The following is a 24,613-nucleotide window of genomic DNA, read 5'->3' as shown; positions in this document are numbered from 1 at the left end:
ATATTTGTTATATATTTTTTTTTCAGAAAATTCGTATTTAAAATTTTTGCCAACAATTATCGTTCAGAAATAATTTTTTCTTTGTGGCATTTTTCAATGTGTTTGTGTGCGTTTTATTCTTTTATTTTTTTAAATTTTTGGTATTGTCTTAAAAATCACATAATATGTAGTAGAAGTATAACTTCTTACGTGCGTACAAAGTACACACACATTCTTTTTTTTTTTTAATTTGCTAAACCATTTTCAGTTTCAAATACTGCCAAATTGACATTTTTTATACAATTAAAAAAACCCCTAGTTGATGGTATAGAAAATAACTTAGATTTCAATAATAACTTTGAAATTTTATGTTTCAGTGTCTCTATTAGTCTCAATAACTGCAGCAGCGGAGCTGTTTTTATTTTCACGGTGCCAGTAGATGGCGCATAAATCGTTTAATTTTCAATATTTTTTTATGAAAATAGCTTTACATGTAATTCTTTTTATAATAAATGCTCATGCAAATTTTCAAAACAATTGGTACAGTACTTTTTATTTTAGAAATTCCCAAAAAAGTATATGAATTTCGTACTTTTACACTAGGATAGCCCCTTAACCCTTTCAGCACCAGTGGACGTACGACGTACGTCCACTTACTATACTTCAGGACGTACGACGTACGTCAAATTTATTTTATTACGTTTGAACTATTTTTATTTGGATTTTTTGCTTACACTGAAAAAAAAAAAACGTTTCAAAATAAATAAATAAATACTGTGGAACCTCGATAAGCCGGATTAATCGGGACCGCGGCCGATCCAGGTTATTGAAAATCCGGGTTAGCCGGAGAATATGGTAAAAATTAATAAAATACGGTACTCTTACAGATAAACTTAATTATAATTGCCAAAAAAATGAAATACTTATGTCCAGTACATCTAAATTACGTACAGTTGTATACATTATTGTTTATTTCTTGGTAAAAAAACTCAGTCAAAGTGAAAACATTTTTATTTTATCTGATGAAAATCGATCCAATTTAGCCGGACTTCCGGGTTATCGGAGGCCGACTTATCGGGGTTCCACTGTAAATAAATATTGAAAATTAGTATCTGTCTTCAATTATTTAGTTCAGTCACAGTTTAGTATATCGTGGGTCGACCCCTTTTCGACCGTTATATTTAGTAATAGTTAACCAGAATTAGTAAGTACATTTTGGGAAAACCTATTTTATGATTGATAAATACTGTGTCATTAGATTTCAGGTATATTTACCCAAAATTTGAATAAAAGTAAATAAACTTTCCAACAGGTAAACACTGAATTACTTCCAGATAAGAATGTATATTTTGCAGGTACACAGTTTCTTGAGGATTAAATTAATAATCCGGAGGAAAGTTTATGTGTCTCTGCTGATAGGCTACTTATGGTTAAAATAAATAAATGAAATCGCAAAGATATTAGTTTTCGATTTAGTTTCAAACGGTAGTTCGAAGTGCAGTCTTCTTTGAAATTATTTTATATTATCTCGAAATCTATTTCTCATCATGAGTGACAGTGATTCAGACCCCGATTTTTTGTTCGACAATATTACGTCCGGCACTGAAAGTGAATATTTTGATAGTAGTGATGATGAGTTTTTATCAGACAATAGTGATGCTTCATCTGTTGGTAACAATCCACCTGCGTGGAATATGATAGGTGATCCATTTGGAGATATTCGACCTGATAATGTGCCAGAATTCCTTGGGATTCCAGGTCCAAATCCAGATGTGTTTCCTGACGAAGATGTATCTTTTACAAGGTGTGTAGATGCCTTTTTACCAGTTGACTTGTTTCATTTTATTGTGCAATGCACAAATTCTAAAGCACAGCAAATCATCCGGAAGTCAATTTTAAAATTCATGGACTACAATGGCGCGATGTAACAGTAGAAGAAATGAAATTTTTTTTGGATATATCCTAAACATGGGTTTGAATAAAAAAGCGCAGCTATCAATGTATTGGAGTACGCGCGCTAATCTAAATACTCCGTGGTTTCGAGAGAAAGGTCTCAGTCGAAACCGATTTGTATCAATTTTAAAATTTTTACGATTTGCTGATCCAAATAACCTACAAGCAAATGATAGATTATGCCATATTAGACCATTTCTAGAACGTTTAGAAAGACTATTTCAACATAACTACCAACCAAAGAAGAATGTTGTAGTCGACGAATCATTGATGTTGTACAAAGGCCGTTTACATTTTCGGCAATATATTAAATCAAAGCGGTCCAGACTCGGAGTAAAAGTTTTTAGCCTTTGTTCCTCAGATGGATACATGTACAGTGCATGCCAAACTGTTTTAATAATTATAATCATGTTTTGTAAATGTCAAATAAAATAAATTATGTATCACAAAAGTATAAATTATGTATCATATCAATAAAAAAACTGTATTTCCCTTTCTGTGTTATTTTTACACCCCTGATATTGTTCAGGAAAAAGTTACATCATTTTGAGCGTCCGGTTTGGGGTGAGATGGGGAGAAGTCGGTAAATTAGTAGTTTTTTACGTTTTTCGTCAATATTTCTAAAATTATGCTTTAGCGTATACAATGTTCTATGTAAAAATGTTCTACATAAAATATAAAACAAAAAAGGTCCTATTCATATTTTTTATAAAATCAGGATTTCCAGAGTTACGGAGGGTGAAAAGTGGAGGTTTTCGATACTTTTTATTATTTTGGGCAATTTATAATATTATTACTGATGAAAGGAATTTTCTTTAACACGATTTTGTTTTGTAAATAAAATTTGCTATTTCAGTGGCCGATGGTGATAAGCCCTTGAAGAAACGTCAACCTCACCACCTAAAATCATTATCAATTGCCAAAAAAATATAAAAGTATCGAAAACCTCTACTTTTCACCCTCCGTAACTCTGGAACCGTTGATTTTATAACAATTATGCATAGGATCTTTTTTGTTTTAAAATTTATGTAGAACATTTTTGTACAGAACATTGTTTACGCTAAAGCGTAGTTTTAGAAATATTGACGAAAACGTGTAAAAAACTACTAATTTACCGACTTCTCCCCCCCCTAAACCGGACGCTCAAAATGGTGTAACTTTTTACTGAACAATATATGGACCATATAGAACAATTTGGTGTTGGAGGAAAAATTTTACTTTGGATGTCTGGGTTTGGCCTCTTTTTGGACCAATAATTATACCATACTACCTCCGTAACTTTGGAACTGTTCATTTTTCAATTTACCGATTTCTCCCTCCTCTCTCCCCCCCCCCCCAAACCCGACGCTCAAAATGGTGTGACTTTTTCCTGAAAATTATATGGACCATATAGAACAATTTGGTGTTGGAGGATAACTTTCACTTTGGATGTCTGGGTTATGCCATCTTTTGAATCAATTGTATCATACTATTATAAAACAATACGCCACTGAATCTCTAATCAAAATAAGTAAAAAGTGTGGGAAATCCTGGAGAATCCTGTACAGGTGCCATCTATCCGTGAGAAAAATTTGGCACAAATTAGTACATTTGGTTGCGTCTCTTTATACTTTTCACTCAACGGTATCATGCATTTTAATAGAAAATATCTTTTTTTGTACAAGTTAATACATTTTTCAGTGTAGGTTCGTTCCTATGACGTACAACGTACGGCCGTTGGTATATAAGCATGGAAACTTATGCCGTTTGTCCAAACTTAAAATCGCTGGGATTATTGATCTAAAAAAAATTTGTAGCTGGGGGTGAAAGGGTTAAACATATATTAAGTTTGATTTTATATTATTATTGCCCAGAGTTTATCCTCAGTTATATTTACAGATTCATTGTTAGATATTTAGTTTTATTTATATTTACTAAAAAGGGATAGTTCCCTGATAAACTCCTTATAGCCCCTTAAAGGCAAAAACTTTCGACCAGTTGAATTGTGAATCCTGACATATGGAACTGAAATACACTGGGGTGTAAAATTAACCGGACACCTTAAAAATGAGTCATTTTTGATGTCTGAAATTTCCTAAACCTGTTGTCCGATTTAAGTGATTTTTTTAATGTATTATAGCCTTATTCTTTGGCAATATTGCTGTAATAGTATTGTTGCTAAACAGTTAAATTTTCATTGTATACCGGGTGTATCAATCAAACTGTGTTTTTTTTTCAAAGTTCGCATCACCCTGTGGAATATTCTATCATTTATAAAATACTGAAATTAAAATCCAACTATAGCCTCATGTTTTCTCAACATTTTGTTTTTTGATTCATTCGCTAATGTTGGATAATAAAAAAGTTAGGTACTTTAACAACTAGCCATGTTTTTCATCAATACAGCGTGTTTTTAAATAATAATTGGCAAACTTTAAGAAGTAATTCTGCATGAAAAAATAATGACAGTTTGCTTTATCAACGATATGTCTGCAAATGCTTCCTTTCTGAGATAGGGGGTGTTAAAAGTTTTCTTACAAACTGACGATTTATTTATTGCTTTAAAACCGGTTGAGGTATGCAAATGAAATTTGGTGGGTTTTAAGAAGTAGTTATTGCACATTTTTTGACATACAATTAAGAATTTAATATTCACCATTAGCGCGCATACGGGTAATATGAGGGCTTATATTACCCGTATGGGTGAATATGGTAAATGGTGAATATTAAATTCTTAATTGTATGTCAAAAAATGTACAATAACTACGTCTTAACACCCACCAAATTTCATTTGCATATCTCAACTGGTTTTTAAGCAATAAATAAATCGTCAGTTTGTAAGAAAAATTTCAACACCCTCTATCTCAGAAATGAAGCATTTGCGGACATAGGTTTATAAAGCAAACTGTCATTATTTTTTCATGTAGAATTACCCCTTAAAGTTTGTCGCACTTATTTAGAAACACCCTGTATAGATAAAGAACATGGCTAGTTGTTAAATTTCATAACTTTTTTATGGTCCTACTTAAGCGAATGAATCAAAAAACAGAATGTTGAGAAAACATAAGGCTATAGTTGGGTTTTAATTTGAGTATTTTTGATGGGAAGTTTAAGAAAAAAAAAAACACAGTTTCATTGGTACACCCAGTATGCAATGAAAATTTACCTGTTTAGCCACAATATTATTACAGCGATATTGATAAAGAATAAGGCTATAACATACTAAAAAATCACTTAAATCGGACAACAGGTTTAGGAAATTCGAGACATCAAAAATGACCCACTTTTAAGGTGTCCGGTTAATTTTGCACCCCAGTGTATGTATGGACTTTTAACAACATAGTCCACAAACTTCAAGTGATTCAGACAACTATGGAACATAACAGGTGGGATAAAAAGTTCGTAGGCTGACACAGAGATGGCACTACTGGTATTAAATTCATATGATTTTTAATCAGCCCTAACCTTCAAAAGATGCGTGTATAAAGTTGACAGCTGTCTAACTATTAGTTTATGAGATATAGTATTTTGAGTGAAGCAACTTGTGTTAGTTTTAAAAAAATGAATAAAAAGGAATTTCGTGTCTTAATAAATCATTGCTTTTTGGCGAAAAAAAATTTGTTGAAGCCAAAGCTGGCTTGATACATTATTCGGACTATGCACCAGGAAAATCAACCGTTGAGAAATGGTTTGCTATACTACATTCGCTCTCGCGAGATTTTTTTTGAGACATTCGGAATAGGAAACGTACAACACAAAAATTCCTACCTCACACTATTAACTGCTAAAATCAACTTAATCTTTCATTAAAAAAAGAAGAATTATTAGAAATAGTGGGAGTGTCTACTAATCTCATAAAATTTTGTGAAGTTTATTTCTACAAAATATTTTTATTTTGTACAATAAATAATTTTCTCATTTGCTATCAATACATTATAATGGTTTAGATAAATAAATATTGATTGGCGTAAGGTTTATGTTATTTTTATGTCTGTTTACTATTAATAATATTGGATATAGCAGGTGCGTTGGTTTTGTAGTAATTTCCAGTCACTTCTGACAACTGAATTTTTCAAAAAAGAAATTACTAACGTCAGTGTCAAAAAAAATCTCGCGAGAGCGAATGTAGTATAAGTTTAAACGAGGTAAATGATACTGTCAAAACAACTGGCGCTGTCAGTGTCACTCACAGACAAACAAATTTCAAGTATGTAATTAGGTAAATAGCTATGATCAAGTAAAGTCGTCCCAATACGCACTTAAAAAAATAACAATAATACCACAACTAGAATGCCTATTGACTATTGGAATAAAAATGGAAACAACTGGAAGACCTATTCCCAAATGCAGTATTCCCTACATAAAAAAATAAGCAAACTTAATATTTCAATAGGTAAAAATATTATTTTAAATCTTACTTTCGCAAGTTTTTCTCCATTCTGAAAATATAGATTCCTCTTCTGTTTCGTATATTAATACTTCAATACAACCAATCTCTTCTAAAATCTAAAAGTAAAAAAAGAAGCACATGTATTAATGAATAACATAAGATAATGAGTTTCAGATCATTTGACAGATGACAGTTATGGCCAATATCACAAGAACAAAATAAACAACTTTTAGTAAAAACACATTTTATCAAAAACTTTTATTAACCCTTAAACGCCCAACCTTTTTTTGGGTTCCATGTACGCCCAAGGGTGGGTAAAAAATGTCCACCTCGAAAATAGCTAATACATTTATTGAGAGTTGATGGAAATGGATTAAACTTAAGAATCTTATGCTTAATAAACACAGCATCTTCTAAAATATTAATATAAACAATTTACAAATCTTACAACAAAATTACAATGTACATCAAAATTAACATACCAGTAAAAGACATTAATTCAGATTTGTCGATTTTCTCCCCATTTTTCCTTTCAGCCTATTCATTGGCGGATAATTATGTCGATAATGTAAATATACGTCGATAATTATATGGATTATGTTCTAGGTCTGGATCCCGCGTATGAAAAAAAAGCTGATTAATAGCAAGCTGAAAATTTGTTAATAGCTTAAGGGTGTCTAGTCGGACAAACTTTGATATATGAGAACACTGGACAGGGGCAGTTTTAATTGTGGAACAGGTTAAAAATTTGGAACAGTCAGACCACGAAAACGGCTTATTTATTTTGTCCGACAAAACAGACTTAAACTCTCCGAACAGAGATTAAACTCTCATGCAAAAATCAGACTGCTATTTATCACCAAATGGGCGTTTTAATGAGTGGAACATGTGGAATATGTCAAATGACAGGAATTATGACAGGTGATAAATAGCAGTCTGATTTTTGCATGAGAGTTTAATCTCTGTTCGGAGAGCTTAAGTCTGTTCCGTCGGACAAAATAAATGTGCCGTTTTCGTGGTCTGACCGTTCCAAATTTTTAACTTGTTCCACAATTAAAACTGCCCCTGTTCCGGTGTTCCCATATATCAAAGTTTATCCGACTAGACACCCTTAAGCTATTAACAAAATTTCAGCTTGCTATTAATCAACTTTTTTTTCATACGCGGGATCCAGACCTATTCCTACCAACGAGAAATTATAGAGAAACCTTTAGTAACAAGTTTTACCAAGGGTGTACTTTTTATGCCCACCGATAATTAAATCAAGATATAACTTTTATTTTCAAAAATATCGGTAAAACCAAATTAACATTCGATAAAGGGCTGTATTTTTAACAATAAATAATTTTTGAAAAAATTTTTAACACGTAAATATGTTACAAGGGAATACGCATTAGGTGGACATTTTTTACCCACCCTTGGGCGTTTAAGGGTTAATGAAATTATACAGCTTGAATTGTGAAAAAATAATTTTAACTAACTTAGAACAATATTGTCAACTTGCTACAATGCTAATTTAATTCAAATGTTCCAGTAATGTTAAACTCGAAGGCAAAGTAATCTACCAAACGTTTAAAGTTGCAATGAAACTGAAACCCCTATGGGGGTTTATTTGTTTGGGTAGTTTGTAAAATTGAACAAATCACCCTTATAGGGTTGAAACCAGCACGAAGCCAGCCAATAATTTAAAATTCGCGATTTACACTTGAAATCATGCTGAAACCAGTCAAAAATAGATAATTCGTTATCTGTTAAATATCTTGTCAAAGATTATATTATTTAACTAGAAAGTTAAAAAAGTGTATAGATGTGTATATTATGGTATACCGCAAGGTTACCACTCGTGTCACGATTTTTGAATGACGTCAAATACGATTTTAGTATCGCCAAAATTCCATAACGAGTGATAAGAAGTATTCACTTCAAAAATGAGCAGAACTAAACAATGAATCTATCACAAAAAGTAACGTTTTACTTTATACAGGGTGTCCCAGACTAATTTATCCAGGCTATATCTCTTAAACGAATAGAGATTTTCGAATAGGACAAAAACTGGTCTATACCATCTGTAATACACTTTAATATGGCGTAAAAAAATCATCCCCTAAATATTCATCCCTTAGTTAGAGCCCCAACTTTAATTTTTTTAATGGCACCCTGTATATTTTTTTATAGTTTTGGATGTGGTCTCCTATCGTCTATGCAACAGATTTTTCAAAAATAAAATCGGTTTGTAAATAATCAAGAAAATATCAGTTAACTTTTTTATTTTTGTTATGTGTCTAAGGGCCGGTTGTTCGAACGCTAATCAACAATGATCACTATCAAATATTTAATTACTGTCACCAAAACTGTCAATGTCAACTTTTATTGGGTTGCTGAAAACATAATTGATTAAAATTATGAGATTAGTTAATCAATTAACATAACAATTATTAACATAATTGATTAAGTAATTTCATATTATGTTTTCAGCAACCCAAACAAAGTTGACATTGACAGTTGGTGACAGTAATTAAATGTTTGATAATGATCATTGTTGATTAGCTTTCGAACAACCGGCCCTCAGACTAATTTATTAAGGTTATATCTCTTAAAACGAATAGAGATTTTCAAATGGGACAAAAACTGATATATTCCATTTTCAACGAAAACTTTTCGTTTATAAATTTGCAAAAGTCTGCGTGTTATTGCGTTGCCGCTCCGCAATACTTAGAGCAGATGTATCGATGGATTCCTATGTAGTTTTGTCTTCTGAATACAAATCTGAAAACGGCATTTCGATATCTCTAACCGTCTTCGAGATAATCGACCTCAAAATCTAAAATGTGACGTCACAATCCGGTTATTTCCTACCACGCACTAAACGTCAGCTGAAATCTTTGATTAGGAAGTAGGCTACTTTTTTAATCTGAATTTGTTAAGCAAAGCAAATGTTATTATTTACATTTGAGTTTGACACTTCGTGAATGTCAAACTAAATTTTAAGTTATTTAGCTATTAATAAAATATAAAAGACATTTTATAGTGAATTTAATTATTATATAAAATAATATGTGTAATAAATATATAAAAATGCAATTTGAGTATATTTTGAAAGCAATAATACATATTATACTATATTAATACTGAATCAGTAGAAACGATTATATTTAAATTTGGTAAATTATAACTCCACTCGACCAGCGCACGACCACACAACTCGAAACACAAGTACGCAAATATGGTTGCGTGAAGCGTGGCGCAAAGCCGTGGAATTTACGAGACTCGCTCGGTCTGTAATCCAAGTAAAGTTCATTAGTAAAAAGTATCTTTATCATGTATGTATTATTTATTTTACAATATTGGAAAATTGTTATTTAAAATGTGGTTTGGAATAAAAAAGTATGTTCTGATATATATGAAAGTACATCCTTCTAATGGAAAAAAATATTTGACGAATTTTCTCAAATTATGGATACCAACATCATTTTCATTTATAACTCTTGTATTTTTAATTTGACGAAGAAAAGTTATTCTTCATAAAAATCTCTTCTTGGTCTAAGATTTATGATGCAACCATCATGAATCAAATTTTATTAATTTTATACGAGGTATGTAAAAAAAATATGAATTTCGAGTAAAGTATCTTTATAGTTCACAACATTTAAATTAGAATGATATACTTGCACATTAAAACATAATTTTTAACTCACATCTCTTCGTAATAGCAATTTTCTATATTATGAATTTAAATACGTATATAAACAAAGTTTTCGTTATGATAATTCTCGCATTTTCAGCTTGTTTGTAATACACTTTAATATGGCGTAGAAAAAATCATCCCCTAAATATTAATCCCTTAGTTACAACCCGTAACTTTAATTTTTAATAACTATACCATAATTAACAAAAATAAAAAATAAACTGATATTTTCTTGAATTTTATGACCGATTTTATTTAAAAAAAATCTGTTGAACAGACGATAGAAGACCACATCCAAAACTATAAAAAAATATACAGGGTGCTATTAAAAAAATTAAAGTTAGAGGTTGTAAATAGGGGGTGAATCTGAATATTTAGGAGATGATTTTTTCTACGCCATATTAAAGCGTATTATATATGGAATATATCAGTTTTTGGCCCATTCGAAAATCTCTATTCGTTTAAGAGATATAGCCTGGATAAATTAGTCTGGGACACATAACAAAAATAAAAAATAAACTGATATTTTCTTGATTATTTACGAACCGATTTTATTTTAAAAAAATCTGTTGAATAGACGATAAAAGACCACACCCAAAACTATAAAAAATGTACGGGGTGCTATTAAAAAAATCAAAGTTAGGGGTTGTAACTAAGGGATGAATATTTAGGGGATAATTTTTTCAACGCCATATTAAAGCGTATTACAAATATAGTATATCAGTTTTTGTCCCATCCGAAAATCTCGATTCGTTTAAAAGATATAGCCTGGATAAATTAGTCTGGGATACCCTGTATACAGTTTGTTTTAACTTACCTGTACAATAAAATATAAATCCACAGGTTTTATATAACAAAATTTATCGCAGATTTTTGAAAATGGCACTTTAGGATAATCCAGACAATAAGACAATACATTGCAAGTCCATGTTTTTAACATTACTCTATTAAGTGTACCATCTACCCTCACCCACGGCATTATTATCATACTAGATAGTGCTTTCCTAAAAATAATATATTTATTATATGGGAAAATGAAAGACAGCTTATTTCATTTCGGTTCAGAGATGATTACAGTGGCGGATCCAGGGGAGGGCGATGGGGGCGATCAGTCCCCCTCTCAAACCAAGTTATATGTAAAGAATATAAAAACATTCATTTATTCAATGATTTTTCATAGAAATTTAGCCAATCAGCCCCCCTCTTAACGATGCTGGATCCGCCACTGGATGATTAATCATCCCCTTGCGAATTATAACTTTGATATTCGAGAAGGAGTTTTTTAAAATTATTTATTTTCAAAATACGAAACAACAGAAGTGTTACTGGCAAACTTACAGTTGAGTCCCCGAGTCTTTACCCGTACGTCATCATTTAAAGCATACGAAATAAGTCGGAAATTTATTAAACGCAACAGTAATTGACAGAAAGTGGGTATTATTCCAATCACGGGTTATAGTATAAAATTTGACGTTATCGAATAAAAAGAATGTCAAATTTAAGTTTTGCTTTAAAATTTTGGTGCATAATTACAGCTACATTTGAAGTAGCTTAATAAATTCTTTTATTATCATTGATTAATAAATAAATAAACAATTTATAAAAAAAATTGATAACATATTTTCTGTTTATTTTATTCACTTTGGCGGAACATTAAACACAAGCATTCCTTAACTGTGTCGACAATGAGGTTATTTGTACGTTGTCAAAATTTATCGTAAAATAACATAAACTTATCATAAAATTTCTAACAATATAAAATTAGTTGTGAAAACAACTGTTTGTATACTATAAAAAACTTCAAAATGCAAAAATTCGACAAAATAAAAGCAAAAAATTCAACAAACTGACAGCCAAAAAAGTAAACAAACCAAAACGTTAGAAATTATACTTAAAATATGTGAAAACGTCTTTCTTTGTACCTATCTCTTTTCAATGCACTGAGTCTAGATCGTTTATAAAAATAACATGTATTTTTACTTAATAACAGCCGGTAGCTGGTTTGTCTTTAGTTTTATGCGTGGAAGAGAATGATGCTAGATAAAAAGTATGTGTTTTATCTCGCCAGGTATTAATGACGCACGAGTAAAGACTCGCGAACTCAACTGTATAATATGACAAAAGCTTAGCAAAAGATTAACAAAAGTTGAACAAAAGTTATAATGATCTGAAAGTCCCTCTATTTATAAGGTACTATTGCGTAGTTTCTCGTATCCTAGAATCTGCAGAATCCAGTAACTTGCGTATACTTTAGTCTCCCTAGACTTCATCAGAGGGGCTACATGATCAACTCTGAATCTAAACGAAACCAAGCTGTCTATTTAAGCCGAATTATAAAAATAATTCGTGCATCAACATATTTCCAATTTGTTCCGGCTATTCTTTTAATATCATCAACCCACCTCATCTGTGGTCTTCCTCTCGGTCGTTTTCTTTCGTAAGGTCGCCAGTGTTGTATTGTTGTATTCCAAGGTTGGTCCTTTTGTCTAGCAGTGTGGCCTGCGAAGCTCCATTTAAGTTTGGCAACTTTTGTTCTTATGTCCTCGACTTTTGTTTTTGATCTTACCCAGTCGATCTGACAGTCGTATACCTAACATTGCTCCTTCTGTTGTGGCTCGTTTATTCATATTTGCCTTGGTTAGGGTCCAGGTTTGACATCCATGTGTCATGATCGGAAGGATGCACTGGTTGAACACTTTGCTCCTCAAGTATTGGGGTATTTTGCGGTTCTTGAGTATACAACTAAGTTTTCCAAATCCTGCCCATGCTAGTCTTGCTCTTCTAGTAGTAATTTCCGCACTTTGGTTGTCTTTGTCAAGTTTCAGGATTTGGCCTAGATAGATATATTCCTGGACTTTTTCTATCTCACTGCCATTTATAGTTATACGTCTGGGGTCATCTGTGTTTGTCATTATTTTTGCTTTTCTCATGTTCATTTTTAGCCCGACGGACGTATTGGGAGCTGCCTGCGAGTTCCTCCATCATAATTTGCAGTTCCTCGAATGAGCTCGCTATAATCACAATGCCGTCAGCGAATCTGAGGTGGTTTAGCTTGTTTCCATTAACGTTAATGCCATAGGTTGAGCAATTTGTCGTTTAGAAGACGTCTTCCAGGGCTAGGTTGAAAAGCTTTGGCGATATTACGTCTCCTTGTCTCACGTCTCTCTTAATGGGGATTTTCGTCTAGTTGTACTATCATAGTGGCATTTTCATATATAGGGTGTCCCGGAAAATAGTGCGTTCCTTAAAGGTATAGGTAGAGGGCACCATGTAAAGCAAAAAACTCTTAAAACATTTTTTTCTAAATACAATCACATAGTTTGGAAGTTTAAACATACAACAGATAGTTTGGAAGAATCCTGTTTAGTCTCAATGCCGAAAATGTTTTCGAATCATGAGTTCATTACCTATTATGTTATTATGTTGATTAGTTATGGCAGATCACTAAAAGAGAGGCTTACTCTCTAATTTCTTTCAAAATGTTTTGCCGTTATTTCTCGTCGTATGAGTGAATGTGTTCGTGAAAGTGTAATAATTATTTTCAAGTAAGTACAACTTAATTATTTTAGTTCACAAGTAAACAAATTACTGACACATTATCAATCTGGTGTATTTAATTTCCACTGTAAACCATGTAATTTAGTCAAAGTCCTCAGCATTCAACACATTTAAAGCTTACTAAATACATAATACCTACTAGTTCAGTTAAATGATGTGTTTTTATGTTAGAAGATGTATACCTAATTCATTTAAAATTGTGCAATAGGTATTTCAATACATTTAAAAAAAATTATAGTAAACAAATAACAAAAAAAAAACAAATTATAAATACATTAAGTACTATTAGGTTGGATTATTTTAAATACATGTACTGTAAATCACAAATAGGGCTTTTCATTCACAGTCATTTGTTTCGAGCTTCTGTCATATCTCGTATAATCCGTGTATATTAATATTATACACAGTTTATACTGCCGTGCTAAGCCCAAAGGCGGTAACTGATTTTTTATCGAAAATGACATTTTTGTATTTCTAGGTAGGTTTCATTATATTATAATGCTTCTACAACCCCAAAGACTTTGTAAATATATTCTAGATACCCATTAGAATAGTTCTACAACTCTAAGGACTTGGTAAAAATATTCTAAATACCTATCTACGTAGAAATACAACAATCTCATTTTCGATAAAAAATCAGTTATCGCCTTTGGGCTTAGCACGGCAGTATACAACATATGACGGAAGCTCGAAACAAATGACAATCGATGAAAAGCCCTAGAAGTTCTTACTATCTGATCTGTTATTATTCCGTAGTGCGTACGATCGCGATGTTGCCAGGCAATTTAAATTTCTAAACGTTAAAATACATGTATATGGAAAACAATGTAATCTTTTTTTGGAAACGGTTAACTTTAGAAAAAAATGGTATAGGACTTTTTTGTTCTAAATTGTGTATTCTATCCATACCTTAAAGGAACGCACCATTTTCCGGGACACTCTGTATATTATGTATTAGTTGCCTATATCTCGAATCTGTTCTACAATTATTAATAGCTTGTTCTATGGCCCACATCTCGATACTATCAAACGCCTTTTCATAGTCTACGAAGGCAAGAAAGCCAACCTGTTCCACCGGTTTGTAATTGTCCATTTTGTAGGTCAACCGGTTGTTAATAATATTCATAAATAGTTTGTATACTTGACTGAGTATTACTAGACTTTCGTTCCAGTCTTTAGGGATCTTGCTATTATGGAGACATTTATTTAATAGCTCTGTTAGTATAGGGATTGTTACTGTTTTGCTTGTTTTCAAGAGCTCGGCAATTATACCGTCGTGTCCTGGAGCTTTATTATTTTTTAGTTCTTTTAAAGCTCTTTCTATTTCGAATCCCTTTCTATTTGGAAGAACTTCTGATCCCACGTTTTTTATTTTTCTTTTGAAATTCTCCTTTGTTGATTCATTAGGCTGGCTTTGCGAGCTGTACAATGTTTTGTAGAAGTCTTCGACTATTTTTTTATTTTATATTTGTCCTTATCTTCCTTATTATTGGCGTCTTTAATTTTGATAATTTTTTTGAACATCCAGTGCAGGTCTTAGACATTTTAAGCCGCTCTTGTTTTCAAAGACTCGCTCTATTAAGTTCTCATTCCATTTTTGTATGTCACGTTTTAGTTCTTTTCTAATTGTTTTATTAAGTTCTATGTATTCTTGAGTATGGCTTTCGTTTTACGCTAGTAGTTGTCTTCTTTCCGTCATTAGTTGCCTAGTTTCGTTGCTTATTTTGTCTTCGGATGCTGTAGCGAAAACTATTTAAGAAAATGAGAAGTCCCATATCCGTAAATCTGAAACCTCTCGTGGAAACAATTTCTGGTTATCTTCTAGTTTCTCCTTGCCTTATAAATTGTAAAAGGCAGAGATAAAGAAAGTAACCATAAATTGGCTCCACGAGATTATTTCACATTTACGGATCTGGGACTTCTCATTTCTTTCTGTTTATTATATTGCTTTATGAAATAATACCTGGTATTTACCTTTCGTCAGCTTTTTCTGTATTAAGAGAATAACTGCCACTGGAAAGGTTCTGTTCAACTACCCATATGTATTGATATGAGTAGTGTACAAATGTTAGAGTACAGGTACCTGTTTGAAGCAGTATTCCAGCTTTGATTAAAATTTTGATTATGTTTACCAAGGAACAGTTTTCTTCACGATGTAAAAAATTTTCCTGAAACAATTTTAATATCAAAAAAAGTTTTTAATCTAATAGCACAGAAAATAACATTTGAAATACCATTTTATACTGAAATACCATGCTGATGCTGAGATTAAAGGAAGATGAGGGAATTTTACAATTTATAATTCACATCTCATCTGCTCAGCGCGGTAAATTTCCAGCGAGAATGGTTCCCTTCGTACTCCAAATAGAGTAAATATATAAATTAAAAATGAGAACAACACATGTATCTCCTGATGAGGAGCTAAAACGCCCCGAAACCGGTAGAGATGCTTGCTGCACTCTCTGATTGAACTAGAATATAATATGACTGCAGTTTCGGGTTGCAAGGAAATTGAAAATGTTTATTCATTTTTAATTTATATATTTACTCTATTTGGAGTACGAAGGGAACCACTCTAGCTGGAAATTTAACACGCTGATCAGATGAGATGTGAATATTTGAGGGGATTAGATGCTAAGGGGTACAAGTGACAAAATATTGTAAACCGAGTTAAGTGCACAAAATAATACAAGATAGTATTACAAATTTAGTGAGAAAGAGATTCAGGTGAATTAAACTACTGGTGGCGACATATCGCAGGTTCTAGTTTGACTACTTACGAAATATTTAAAAACAGCTTGCGGCAAACAGGTATAACTTCACTTGTATCCCTTTGCCTGTAAGGTGTTGGATATTATTTTTGGTGATTTGTTTAGTATCTTTGCAAATCAAAAAAGTATTCAAAATAAGTGAAATAATAACACAAAATGTAAATGTAAAGTTTTCATAAATAAAAATGTTTAATTTTTACGTAATTTTTCTTTTATTTTAGTTAAGAATTTAAGAAATTGGTAAGGTACTTAAGTGGCAAAGAGAAACAAGTGCAAAATTTGAAGCAGAGGGGTATAAGTGCGACGTTTTTTTCCAAATTTCAAATATTTTGAATGAAAATAAATACTAACTTTACAAAAGCTTTTACAATTAGATAAATAAAAGGTATACAATTAATTTAAAATAAGTTCATAAGCGATTAATTTGCTGTAGAATTTACTATGTAAATTTAACTTTGACTTCGTTTTTCTCAATTGAACCATTTTATCACTTGTACTCCTTAGCATCTGATTCCCTCAATTATAAATTGTAAAATTCCCTCATCTTCCTTTAGTCTCAGCATCCGCATGGCTTGCATTTTTAGAAGCCTCGGATGGTGTAATCAGAGAGAATTTCCATTGTTTTTAATCTGGTAGGGTATAAAATGGTATTTTAAATGTTATTTTGTGTGCTATTAGATTAAAAACTTAAACTTTTTCTAGCAGATGTCGCTAGGGCATCCCTGCAATCCGTGACTGCAGGCGGAGTATTATCCTGGTTCAATCAGAGAAAAGCGCAATATGTATCTACTGATGAGGGGCTAAAAAGCCCCGAAACCGGTAGAGATGCTTGCTGTACTCTCTGATTGCACTAGAATATGATACGACTGCAGTTTCAGGTTGCAACGAAATTGAAAATGTTTTTTAATTTCAATATTTGTTAGAAGTCGGTGTACACGGTGTAAACACGACAACTATTTGTATCCGTGCTCAAGGAAGTGAAGAGTCCATTTATCAGTCCATCTACTCGACCATAAGGTGAAGAGGAATCCACACACCCAAAAGACTAAAGAGAAATCTGGAATCCTATTTGGAAGATGCAAGCGACTGTGTGAAAAAACATGAAGTTTAAACCCAAAAGTAAACATATACATAGATAGACATAAGAGTAACAAGACTATGGTAAATAACCTATGATTCAGAGACTTGGTGAAACAAAACACAGCCACCTGGTAGTTTGCCTGTTTAGTGACTTAGTGACCTGGAGCTTGACATTCAAATGTCACGCGAGCCATTGAGATCTTCCACAACAGGCGTATTGCAGGTCTCAAGCTGAAGCAGGATTATACCGGGAAATAAAAGCAGATCCCGTTTAAGGAATACCAGTAGACTTAATGGCTCTAAGTTATTTAACGCTGAAACTTAAAAAAGTAAGAGCAATCTGAAATTCCTTGTGCAGACTACCCTCGATCTTACATAGGCCAAACCAATCGTAGAATTCAAAACAGGATTTATGAACATTCCATATCTGTTCGCAATACCGATTAAATTTCAGGTCTAGGCCAACACCATCTTCATACAGTTCACAAAATTGACTTTGAAAACTCCAAAACCATAGCCTCCATCCGACGAGTCATAGAGATTGAAAAACAGCCGAATTGCCTAAATAAAAAAGATGATGACACCAGGTCGCCTACGACATTAAGACCTTCCATCAGGTCAAAGTGGGGTTGGCGCGAAGACCAGGAATCTTCGCGCCAACCCCACCCAAGCGCCACTCCAGTGAACCACGTCAACAACGACGGTATAAATGGACCTTCCATCATCCCCAGCAGCAGTACTGCAGTGAAGCTACATATCTGAATTAAATAATCTTACCTTTAATTCTGCGCCCGTTACGCCAAAAAAAGTGTTAGAGGATGCAAACTGTATAATATCGGACGCTAAAGCAATATCGTGTTCGTTTCCTCCATCGTTTAATATCAACTGTTCAAATTTGGGCATTCTTAAAAAATCTCTGACGATTATGTTACTAAAACATAGATACATTAATGTATTATTCAATCATTCTTCGAAATAAATATGAATCATCAAGTACAAAAATATACACTACGTTTACTTTTCAATTGATATACGGACTTAAAATAGCAACCCTGCCAGCTTCCCACATACTATAATTCAATAAGCTATGCTTTATTATTATAATTTATAGATACGTAAACATTAACAGTGCATAGAGTCATAGAGTATCAATTTCATCTGCAAAATAGAGGTGGCTATTTCGTTTAGTTTTTGAATATTCTTGGACAATCTTTACTTGTTACTTGCTTAAATTATTCAAAAAATTAAATTAATAGGATTATTTTTAACTAACTATGTATTCAGTGATTACAATAATTGATATACTATACAATAAAAACTAATATTCGAGAAAAAAATTGATAAAGTGATTTTAATAACATACTGTTACTATCGCAATGAGTAGATAAATTTTAAACATCTTAAACAGTTAAAATACAATTTTAAATGCTTGGTATAAATGTTTAAGAAATTTAAGTAGCCGCTTTATAGATTTAACACTTATCGGTATTTTCACAATCGTATTAGATTACCTACTCACTGTAAATTAGTAATTTCAGAACTTAAATTTAAACACTTGCATATAGTACAGTTAAAACTATTATACGATAAATATTACGCAAGAGAAAATAAACTTTTTACTATTTTAAGTCCAAAAAAAGAAAGTTCATTAGCGGAACCAAATTTAAAATTATTCTGCACATTATATTTGAAGCATTATTTCATTTGTGCAGTAGGTACTATACTAGAAGATAAAGATAGTCTCCATACTTACTTTTCTATTTTACTCCAAAAATTGTTGTATCTCTTCGATTCTTCCAGTTCCTTAATTATACTATGACCTTTTAACTTTTCAAAATCGTCATCATCAATAGTAATCTCATTTAATTTGATATATTCGGTGATGAAATGATTTTTCAATCGGATCAGGTCGGCAGTTGTTTTTAGCTCGCTGAAGTTTTCTTTTAATAAATGGCTAAGTTCCGTTATATAAGGAATATTTCTTTCCTCGTTGTTAGTGGTAAGTTTGAGCATACCTAGAATATACAAATATTATGAAATATACCTAACTATAGAATATATAAATCAAACGGCACTTTGTTGGGCGAATAAAATAACTAATATGAAGTATTAACACATTCACCGCCTGTCGAAGAGGATGGAACTAGGCTAGGAGCCATTTTGATGAAGGGCACCTAACTGAAGTAACCGTATCACTCGCTGGCGCGTGAACGGCACCTGACTGAAGTAACCATATCACGCGCTGGTGCGTGATCGGCAGCGAATGGATTAACAATAGAGGCTTATTCAATTGACACCCATCTTTGACCCAGAAAAAATTTATTGACAAATATATCTACAAATAATTACCAATAATATAAGTAAGGCACATATCACATTGTTTCACTAAGCGATGTACATCCTGCTTAAAGAATTTCTGTTGATGTTTTTGAAAGAATTCTTTTACGGTATTTTGTACTGCCTCGTCCAACTGAAAACGATGATCTTTAAGGCTTTTTTCAGTTGCCCAAAGATATAAAAATCACAAGGCGATAAATCGGCACTATAGGATGGATGCTATAATGTCCATTTCTTTCGTTGTAGATTTTCTCTCACTACTTTGGCAACGTGAGACCGAGAATTGTCGTGTATAAAAATGACACCACGTGAAATATGAAGCATTATATTTTAGTTGATATGTGGCCGTCTGACTGGTTGATGAGATGGACAAAAAGGTCGCTCGAGTGGAGACCAAGAGCCGATAAAAGAAGTAGAGCAAGACCACCCACGCGATGGACGGACGATATAAAAAGAATGTCCACAAATTGGATTCAAAGCGCCCAGGACAGAAGACAGTGGACGGAAATAGGGAAGCCTATATCTAGCAGTGGATGCAAAGGGCTGATTGATGATGATAATGATGATGCACTCTAAAGAGTCTTAAGGATAGGGAAGAGAAAGGGCTGAAAAATAAACTAAATAAATAAAATCAAAATGTATACCATATTTATTATTCAGTTGCAATGCGAAGGCAAAACAATCTTACTTTTCAATCAGAATACGGAGTGCAATCCAGCTCTCTAAATCGCGATTTTCGATTCTTATTGGAATCTCATCGGAGAGAGCGCAGGCTTGTTCTCCATATCCTAACTGACCAGCACCGAGAGCTTTTCCCACACATTGCAACTGAAACAAATAGGGTAGGTGACTAGCGTCATCTGGCAATTGAAAGATGAAGTTTTTCAATCCTAAAAGCAACATTAATAATATTGAAAATATTAAAAATATTACTAAAAGATTTTTAAATTGAAAAACTTATTAGTACATTTTCCTGGTGACACCTCCAAGGCTTGTACAATTTGCAAGCCAAATGGATGCTGCAGTGAAGACAAAGGGAAGGAATTCTACACTATGCAATTCACATCCCCGTCTGCAGCTTTGTAAAGTTCCAACGGAAAATGCACCTAGTTACTCTACGGAGTAATCGAATATAAAATAAAAATGTATACCATATTTATTATTCAGTTGCAATGCGAAGTTTTTAAAAATCTTTTAGTGATCTTTTTAATATTTTCAATATTAATAATGTTGCTTTTAGGATTGAAAAACTTCATCTTTCAATTGCCAGATGACGCTAGTCACCTACCCTATTTGTTTCAGTTGCAATGTGTGGGAAAAGCTCTCGGTGCTGGTCAGTTAGGATATGGAGAACAAGCCCGCGCTCTCTCCGATGAGATTCCAATAAGAATCGAAAATCGCGATTCAGAGAGCTGGATTGCACTCCCTATTCTGATTGAAAAGTAAGATTGTTTTGCCTTCGCATTGCAACTGAATAATAAATATGGTATACATTTTTATTTTATATTCGTATTACTCCGTAGAGTAACTAGGTGCATTTTCCGTTGGAACTTTACCAAGCTGCAGACGGGGATGTGAATTGCATAGTGTAGAATTCCTTCCCTTTGTCTTCACTGCAGCATCCATTTGGCTTGCAAATTGTAGAAGTCTTGGAGGTGTCACCAGGAAAATGTACCAATAAGTTTTTCAATTTAAAAATCTTTTAGTAATATTTTTAATATTTTCAATATTATTAATGTTGCTTTTAGGATTGAAAAACTTCATCTTTTAAATAAATAAAATATATACATACTTTGAAAACAATAATTTGACATTATATTAACCTCCAATATTATGACAGACGCCAGTTACCATTTACAATATCTCCAAATATAATAATAATAGTTCACCTGATGAGGGCGGCGCAGGATAGATGGGGTTGGAAACGAGGGGAGGAGGCCTATGTTCAGCAGTGGACTTTTGAGGCTGGATGATGAAGTTCACCTATTCAGGATAGGAGTAAAAGACAACCCATATTGTGACTGTGGCCAAGTTGGGTCCTTAAATCATCTGATTTTTGAGTGCCCTATAAATATGTCAACCAATTTTGACCTATATAAAGAATTAGCTAAAACAAATATCCCTACCCCCATTGAAATTTGCCTACTTATGTCCAACCTTAATCCACGTAGGATTAACTTGATCCTTAAATTCCTTAACTTAGCTAAACTTAACTTATAAATTAATCAATTCCCAACTTTGAATTAAAAAAATTAAGAAGATAAAGATATAAAAAGATATTAGACCTCCAAACGATAAAAGTTTTAACCCTTTATTATTGCCTTTCCTGTAGGGACTGTCTGGCCCTATAAGAAGATGTTCCTACTAATATATATTTAAAAAAAAATTGAGGCTTTAGCATATATATTTGGAAATATTCGATTGCCCAGAGCAAGACAAGAGTATTTACCTGGTGTAAGCTGGGCGAATTATCCCGAGGGATATAACCCAATAAAGGAAGAAGAAGAAGAAGAAATATAATAATGACGTCCTATAAACTCGTCACTAATTCTACCCAATAAAATGCTCGCTGTAATAGGCATGTCAAAAAAATCTGATTATTCCCTATACATTTTTTAAAATTTAGAATATGGCAACACGAAGAAAATTACGTGCATTCCTTATTGTAACGATCACGCTTCTGCGCAGTAAACAAAATATGTTCCAACAAAAAGATGGTCGTTAATCGCATCTTTCTTCCGATTGTTCCAACAAAAATTGTTATCGTCCAGTGACAGTTTCGTGACGACCATTTCAGTAATCGGATAAACACAAGTACTCGTTGGGGTGATCTGCGCACTAGGATCACTTTTTTCATCAAAAACAAATTCTTTCTGTTTAGCCGGTCTTTAAAAAAAACTGTGCATAAAGAGGTTAATAAATCTTACCTTCTTTAATCTCCTCTACCGTAGGAATTTGCTTCGAGGCTCGTTCACTGTAGCTAGTTTTTCTCAACTCGCCTTTGTCTTGTGTACTACTGGTAGCCTTACCAAAATCGGAATACGGATCGATATATGCAGGCAAAACTTCTTTGTCCATAAACTCTGGACTAGGACTTCGTCTTTCAATGTCCGTTTGTACACGATCGGTGATCCAAGTCTTTAAACGGTCTATGGTTTCGTTATTTCCGGAGTCAATGGCTAGATCTAGATTAGATTGAGTATCTTGTAAATCTTGTCTTTGTTCGCCGGAGTCATCAACTTGATTATCTTCCTCTAGTTCTTGAATTGTTTTAGATCTAAAATTATTACATAGAAGGTGTATAAATATTACACAGAAAATATGTGATATTACAGACAACCTGTATAGTGCTGTCGCCAGGGGGGTACAACGGCCTGCTTTATTTAGATGGACTTACCCAAGTTTTTTATGTATTTTGAGCCGTAGAACACGAATTTTTTGCAGTTGGTCCGGATGTCGATAAGATTTTTATAAACAAAAAACTTGCAAAATTACAAAAAAGCGATTTTTTTATAAAAAAAACATGTTTTTGTATTTTTTGTCATTCTTCGTAAAAAATGTTATTACAAGTTTTTTCGTAGGATTCGTAGTTTTCGAGATAAACGCGGTTGAACTTTCAAACAATTTTTGATTAAAAAATAAAATAGCAGTTCTGCTTGGAGCATTTGAAAGTTTAAGTCAAATTATACCGATTTTGATTATTTGCATTGTTAGAAATTATTTTTTTTATTGTTCAACAAAGCTATAAACACATAGTGCTTGAGTGATATTTTCAGTGATGTCCCACATCACTGGATATTTTCAATGCACCTCTCATTTAAAATCGAACGAGTAGGTACAAGTGCAATCGCCTGCAAACCGGCAATTTCTACGTAGCATGTCTTAAAACACATGCATTGGTCACGAGTCAAAACGCTCAAATACTATTTGTTTATTGCTTTGTTTAACAATAAAAAAATAATTTTTAGCAATGCAAATAATCAAAACGGGTATAATTTAACTTGAACTTTCAAATGCTGTAAACAGAATTGCTATTTTATTGAAGTTATACTTCTTTATATTTTCCCGGGCGCATGCGCACACCGACAGTATGGTATTAGTCGCTCAAACGTTATACGGGATCAGATTGGGTGTTAAAATCATCTGTCAATAATTGTTCAATATGGAGATTATGAATAAACAAATGTTGTGTATATTAGTTTTTATTGTTGTGATGGCAGAGAAAAAAGCAAGTTTATAATTGTAGTGACTTTTTAAATAGTTTTTAAAAGCGACAGGTACGTAATAATTGTAAATGTTTCAGTATCCTAATAAAAAATTACATAATCTACCAAAAAATACAATCTACCAAAATAATATGTAACGCTTTGATTTACATAATTTGATCACCAACAAAATTTCTACAAAATTTATTCCACAAAATATTCCTTTAATTCCACAAAAATCAAATTTTTATTAAATTCATATTATAAGTAATAAACAACTATCAAAAGTTTATGGTGTAAACGTTCAGTTGGTGTATTCGCGGTGTGCAAGTACTTGGAAAGGGAAACGAGAAACGACCCTGCGCGAGTCGCGGAGAAATATTGCAACTATCTTAAATAATTCATATTGTCAATTGAAATTGTCAAATTGACGTATATTTCATACCTTCTGTCAATGAAGCAGAAAAATTATATATTGCTCCACAAAATTGATATGATATGCAATTATTATATAAAGGTAAATTTAATTAATTGTATTTTACTTGCAGTACTGCATTTTAATAACTAATTTTATTTACTACATACAATTGTTGATGTTTTCATAACATAACCTGAATCTTATTTTTTCTTATTATTTTTTTGGACTATGGCCTTGACAATTATCCAGTCACCAGGA

The 24,613-nt window shown here is 32.6% G+C and overlaps 1 protein-coding gene across 1 annotated transcript in view; it reads right to left on the bottom strand.

Moving 5' to 3' along the window:
• Positions 1-24,613, bottom strand: part of LOC114328978 (general transcription factor 3C polypeptide 1) — a 148,252-nt gene that overhangs the window by 1,967 nt on the left and 121,672 nt on the right. The window contains exons 18-23 of the mRNA XM_050647879.1: positions 22,660-23,009; positions 19,149-19,410; positions 18,173-18,326; positions 15,519-15,712; positions 10,804-10,990; positions 6,330-6,417 (exon numbers count right to left, since the gene is read on the bottom strand). Coding sequence (XP_050503836.1) covers positions 6,330-6,417; positions 10,804-10,990; positions 15,519-15,712; positions 18,173-18,326; positions 19,149-19,410; positions 22,660-23,009 — 1,235 coding nt within the window. The remainder of the gene's footprint in view (positions 1-6,329; positions 6,418-10,803; positions 10,991-15,518; positions 15,713-18,172; positions 18,327-19,148; positions 19,411-22,659; positions 23,010-24,613) is intronic.

The sequence above is a fragment of the Diabrotica virgifera genome, chromosome 3 (assembly GCF_917563875.1).
Source record: "Diabrotica virgifera virgifera chromosome 3, PGI_DIABVI_V3a".
NCBI classification, from domain to species: Eukaryota; Metazoa; Arthropoda; class Insecta; order Coleoptera; family Chrysomelidae; genus Diabrotica; species Diabrotica virgifera.
Note: the sequence above shows the minus strand (reverse complement) of the source record. Positions and strands in the feature narration are given on the sequence as shown.